At 39.9% G+C, this 6,476-nt stretch overlaps 1 protein-coding gene across 1 annotated transcript in view; it reads left to right on the plus strand.

The window, feature by feature from the left end:
- Positions 1 to 2,535, plus strand: part of LOC123086924 (calmodulin calcium-dependent NAD kinase) — a 9,124-nt gene extending 6,589 nt beyond the window's left edge. Inside the window, exons 7-9 of the mRNA XM_044508779.1 lie at positions 1,285 to 1,607; positions 1,718 to 1,859; positions 1,971 to 2,535. Coding sequence (XP_044364714.1) covers positions 1,285 to 1,607; positions 1,718 to 1,859; positions 1,971 to 2,225 — 720 coding nt within the window. The 3' untranslated portion in view covers positions 2,226 to 2,535. The remainder of the gene's footprint in view (positions 1 to 1,284; positions 1,608 to 1,717; positions 1,860 to 1,970) is intronic.
- The last annotated feature ends 3,941 nt before the right edge of the window (positions 2,536 to 6,476 follow it).

Raw genomic sequence — 6,476 nt, forward strand, 5'->3', positions numbered from 1 at the left:
CCCTCCCCCTCCTCTGAGAATTTCCCCCATTTTCCCTTCTTCTGAGAGAACCTTCCCTCATTTCCCCTTCTTTTAAGAGAATCTCCCCCCATTTCCCCTTTTTTTGGAGAACCTTCCTCCATTTTTCCTTTTTTATATCATCCTCCATTTTCTCTAGGGAAAATTATTTCGTTAATTTGAATGTTTTTTTTTTGATAGAAAGATTGTAAGGGAACCCCCTACAGCATAATTGGTGCAACAAACCCAAATTGCAAGTACCAAGCCTTGAACCTGGGTGGGTGGGAAGGCATCAGCCCCTTCCCACCACTAGGCTATGCCTTAGTCTGCTCGTAGTTAATTTGAATGTTAATTTGAATGTTGGGGAAATATGGCGGCTTGATGTGGGTCCGAGCGCGTAGTTCTAGGGGAAGTCCTATCTGCCACTCGTTCCGGCAGACTATCGGCTAGACGCACGCTACGAGGGAGGCAAGCGCTTTGGGGTGGGTAAGCCCATTTTTACCATAGCGTAGTGCACTATTTAAACCAGTTTTGGGAACCTTCTAGAACCTTCCTCCATTTTGGATTTTTTTCCCTTTTCTATAGTTATCCTTTCTTTCTACAGTTTTTTCTTTAATGTGTTTTGGGTTTTATCGCTCATTTTTTCTTTTTCCTTTTTGTTTTTGTCTTTGTTTTTTTCTTTTCTATTTTCTACTTCTTTTTTAAAACATTCAAATTTTTTATTTCATAAAAATGTTTGCGTTTTCAAGAAACGTTCTCAAATTTGTAAAAATGTTATTGTTTTCAAATTTTGTTCAAAGTTTCCTTTTACAAAAAGATGTTCACATATCGAAAAAATTGCCTTTTCCCAAATGTTGTTAGGAGTTTTAAGAAATCTTGCCATTTTCAAAATTGTTTATGTTTAAAAAATTAATCATATTCTTAAAAAATTGGAATTATCAAATTTTATTCTCATATGTAAAAATTGTCTGTGATTTTAAAATTTGTTCGAGCTTTTAGAAATTGTTCAGGTTTTTCAAAAACAATTCTAAAAATGATATAATCATAGTAAAATTTTCACATTTTTATTTTATTTGGAAATTGCGTTTTCAAAAATTATTCGGCATTTTAAAATTGTCAATACAGCAGCTACTGGGTCCACGAGTCAACACAGCTGCTAGTGGGTTTGGACATGGCCAAGCCGAGTATAGCACATCATTGATTGTGGAGCGTGATGATCAACCGTTTCGTTTCATTTCATTTCATTTCATAGGTGCGTGTGCTAACACGCTGGGTGTAACACAACAGGTGCACAAGTCGTCGACGGACGCGGCGTCGTCGCTGCTGGTGACGGCGCTGAACGAGGGGCGCGACGTGATCCTGGACGGCACGCTCTCCTGGGAGCCCTTCGTGGAGCAGACCATCGCCATGGCCCGGGCCGTGCACTCCCAGCGCCACCGCATGGGCGTGGGCTACAAGGTGGACGAGGACGGCACCATCACCGAGAACTACTGGGAGCCCGTCCCCAACGACCAGGACTTTGTCGCCGCCAACAGGGACCGGAAACCGTACCGGATCGAGGTCGTCGGCGTCGTCTGCGACGCCTACCTCGCCGTCGCCAGAGGGATCAGGTACCACACCGTCACCTTTTTATCCGCGTCGTTTGATTGTGTGTGTGGGCGTGTGTGCGCAAGTGTTGACAGTGAGTGAGATGCTTGTTCTGATGTTCTCTGCATTGCAGGAGAGCGATCATGACGGGGAGGGCGGTGAGGGTGAACTCGCAGCTCACGTCGCACAAGAGATTCGCGGCGGCGTTCCAGAAGTACTGCCAGCTTGTGGACGGGGCCAAGCTCTACAGCTCCAACTCCTTGGGCTCTCCACAGGTTCTCACTTTTATTACTGATCAACTACGTACTCAGGACAATCTAAGTTCATCTTAATTTCTACGTACTCAGCTAGTTGTTAATCAGCTGGGCACGAATTTCTTGTCTTAGCTGATCGCGTGGAAGGGCGACATCAACGGCAGCCTGCTGGTGGAGCCGCGCGAGATCGACTGCCTGGACAAGGTGAGCAACCTCAACGAGGGCGCCACCTCCCTGCACGACCTCTACCCCGGCGGCGCCACCACCTGCGGCTCCCGCTCCATCTGGGACGACATGATCGTCGCGCCGTCCCGCGCCACCGTCCAGCGAGAGATCCGGGAGGCCATCCGCTCCGTGGAGCCGACGGCAACGCCGACCGCCTTGTAGCATCCATGATCCATCCATGTTGTCATGCATGTTGATGTTGCGCGCGCACTGCTGGCCGGGTGTTCTTGAGCCTTAAAAATGATCGCGGCCACGGTTTTGACGCGGCGGACCGAGGCGAATTGGGGCAACTCAAGTTGCTGTGTGTGGTTTTTTTGTGGTATAGTGGTCGTTGGTACATACACCAATGTCTGCAGCTAGCAGTTCAGATGAAATGTATGTTGCGATCGACATCCATTTGAGAGTAAATAAATCTTGTAACTAATTACCTGAATAATAATATTTCTATATACAAAAGTCCAACTTTTAATAATATTTTAGTCCTTGTGTTTGCATAAATAATTTTTTTCTAAGTTGACGAAGTAGATCTATCAGATGATGGAAACCAACTTTTTACTAAACCATGGATAAATAACATGACATGCGAAAGCTTGCAAAGGAAGAAAATGATGAAAACTGAAAATATGAGAAAGGGAAACGTACCTATTAGAAGTAAAAGAAAAGATAGTAAAAATAGGTGATAATACAACTCTACATAGCCTTTCTGCCAAGACATAAGAGGCAAAACTGATCACAAGTGTCGGTTTTCGCCCGATTTTCATTAATTAACTGGATGATTCTCTTCTTCTTAATTAATCGATGAGACAAATCTTTCACCTATGTTTCAAAACAAATTAATCACAGGTGAGAGTTCAACATTGTGGTGGAATGCAGAAGATGCTTGAGATGGACAAGAGTGTTATAGCCTGGTGTGACATGGAGAGCAGATAAAGACTTCTTGCCACATATAACAAAAAAAAAAACTCGAGATACGAACCAACTTGTGGTTGGATGGTTAGAGGGACACTGGTATCTTTAGTCCACCAGAGTTCAAATCCTGATGCTCGCATTATTCCTGAATTTATTTTAGGATTTTCGGCAAATGCGCTTTCAGTGGGAGGAAACGTTCCTGACGCCTACGCTGACTTCTCGGAGTTGTTCATAGGGGTGGGGTGTGCGTGTGTACCTTTATAAGGGTGAGTGTATGCGTATATGTATGAGCGCTTGCGTTTGTACTGTGTTTAAAAAAACTCGAGATGTAAATTTTCTCATGTGCAAGGATCACAGTTCACAACTAATTAAGGCCATACAGCTACAGTGGTGGCTGATGCCATTTCATGCCCGTTTTTTTTCTTTTAAAGCAATTTTCATGCCCCTTGTCGCTTCCTGCTGTTTGTGGGAAGAAGTTTATGGGGTCGCACATTATTGCAATCATTTTCAACTTTTTAGGGTGGTCCATGGACATGTTTGGCAAGATTTTGCAGAGCCAGGTGAGAGTGAGACTTGTGATAGCAGGTGGATGTGGGCTACCAGATCTTGGCATCTTTCCCATGTATCGTTTGTCAATGGTGTTTATGCCTTTTTTTCCATGGCATCTTTCCTCCATGTATCGTTGTCAATAGTGTTTATGCTCTTTTTGTCATGATATAATTGGCAAACCTTAGAAAATGCTATTTGCTCATAGCAGAAAAAACAAAACTTAGAAAATACTGGTCTGGCTTGCAATTTTTGGCCATCTCAATAAACTCACCCATTGTATAGTTATGTGTTGTTTTTGTTTTTTTAGCAGTCCCCATTGTGTAGTTAGTTAGGCCTCCAAGTTAGGCTCGGTTCAGATCTGAGGCGCCTAAGCGAGACATGGGAAACCTTAGAAAATGCTATTTGCTCGTAGCAAATAATTTTTTTTTAGAAAATACTGGTTTGGCTTGCAATTCTGGGCCATCCCAATAAACTCACCCATTCTGCAGTTAGTTTTTGTTTTATTAGCAGTACCTATCGTGTAGTTAGTAAGGCCTTTCCAAGTTATGTCTCCTTTATAGAGAGACGTAACGAACCCTCGCGTCAAAGGCAGCACGAGATAGGCAGGCCTAGGTGCGCTGGAGGCCACAACCTCGTTTTTTTATACTTCCAAATATTCTAAACAAAATATATTACAAAAACATTTTACACAAAACATTTGGAAAAAATGGTAACCAAGGTTTTGAAAAATGTCAAATGTGTATTGATAAAATATTTCTTGTGTATACAAAAAATATACAATATGTGAGAAAATAGTTGATCATGTACTTTAAAATGTTAATCAAGCATTTTAAACTATATTAACAATAATTTGAATATCTTAATCAATTATTTAAATATTGTTAAATGTGTATAAAAAATTTGTTGAATATGTATTAGAAAAATATTATCTTGCATTTGAAAAATGTTAATCAAGCATTAAAAATGTTAAATATGTATATAAAAAACGTTTACTACATATTACAAAATGGGTAATCATGTATTTCAAAAATGTCAATCAAGAATTTAAAAATGGTAAACGTGTATAAAAATGCTGATGATGTATTAAAAAATGTTAATCTTGTACCTAAAAAATGTTAATTAAGCATTTGAAAAAAAATTGTGTATATTGTGTAGTTTTTTTTGAGTTGTATATTGTGTAGTTAGTTAGGCTCGGTTCAGATCTGGGCCGCCTAAGCGAGACATAGGGAACCTTAGAAAATGCTATTTGCTCGTAGCAAAGAAAAAAACTTATAAAATACTGGTTTGGCTTGCAATTCTGGGCCATCCCAATAAACTCACCCATTCTGTAGTTAGTTTCTGGTTTGTTTTTTCCGAGCAGTACCCATTGTGTAGTTAGTTAGGCCTTTCCAAGTTAGGTTCGGTTCAGATGTGGGATGCCCCAATGGAAAATCCCACTCCCCGCTCGTTGCGGCAAGCTGTCGCCACTTCACACGGATCCGGCTTGTCTGCTCTCTTCTCATGTTTTCATCCGTGCTCCCACTTTATTTTATGGCTGTTTTTTTTCCTTTCTAATTTAATCATCTTCCCTTTTGATTTTAAGAAGGTGGGGCCGGGTTTTATTTTGTTCCAATCAAATCAAGCCACATACATGGGAGCATGGATGGGCGCACGCGTGGGGAGCAGACAAGTCTCGTCCGCTTCGCACAGGGAAGGTGCGAGCGAGCGGCCGAGTGGGCCGGCCCGTTTTAGCATTTCAGCACACACCGGTTTATGTGAACCTTCTATAATGTTTCCAGCCGGGTTTTTCTGGTTTTAGGAACCTTCTAGAAGGTTCCTGAACCGGCTTTTTCTTTTTTGTTTTCCTTTTTTCTATTTCTCTTCTTTTTCGTTTTTGTTTTCTTTTTTCTGTTTCTTTTTTGTTTTCCTTTTTTTCCTTTTCAAGTTTATTTACAAAAAAATTCAAATTTCAAAAAATATTCTTATATTTCAGATTTTGTTCACAAATTCAAAAAATATTCTTTTTTAAAAAAATAGAAATTCAAAAAAAGTTCCCGGTTTCAAAAAATTTGTTCAGAATTTCCAAAAAATGTTCCTGTTTTTCAAATTTTCTTCACAAATTCAAAAAATGTTCATGGTTTTAATAATTTGTTCGGAATTTAAAAATGTTCCCTTTTTCATTTGATAAAGTGTTCGGGATTCAAAAAATGTCCCCATTCTCAAAAACTGTTCACAAATTTCAGAAAAATGTTCATGTTTTCAAAACAATTTTCATAATTTAAAAAAAGTTCGTATATACAAAAACTTAATTTTTGTTTTATTTTTTGAAAAATGTTCGGATTTCAAAATTTGTTCACGTTGTTAATTTTTTGTTCGTGTTATGTTTTTTTTCCTTTTTCCTAAAAAAGTGTTTGGTGTTTCTAAATTTGTTCATGTTTTGAAAAAATCTTCCCAATTGTCAAAAAGTGTTTGCCGTTTGTAAATAATGTTCAGGACTTTTAAAATTGTTCACGGTTGCTTTATGTTTTTTGAAATATGTTCAAAAATTATAAATTTTGGTCAAGTTGAAAATAAATATTTTCCTTTGCAAAAATAGGAACCTCAAAATTGTTCATAATTTCCAAGAAATAGTGGAAAAAATGAATAAATGTTTCAAATCTGCTTCCATTGTCTTTTTTTAGACCATCCGACTCCATTATCTGTTCTTAAACGTGTGTTCTAAGCATTTGTTAAATGCCGTCATGAGCTCTAGTGGCTAGCTGGATGCAGGTTAAAGTGCCTTATCGCGTGTTCGAGTCCCACAGGCACCTCTTTTTCTCGGGGGTTTTGCGTCGTGTTGTATTGCGTTCAACTTCGGTTGTACTCGGTCGGCCCAGTCGTCGACCCCCCTGTGCGGCGCGCGCTCCATTTTGCCGCAATATGCGGCGTATAGGAGGTCCCTGCCCTAGTGTCTCGTTTTTAGCGAGAAATAGGGAA

Source organism: Triticum aestivum, chromosome 4A, assembly GCF_018294505.1.
Source record: "Triticum aestivum cultivar Chinese Spring chromosome 4A, IWGSC CS RefSeq v2.1, whole genome shotgun sequence".
Classification (NCBI taxonomy): Eukaryota; Viridiplantae; Streptophyta; class Magnoliopsida; order Poales; family Poaceae; genus Triticum; species Triticum aestivum.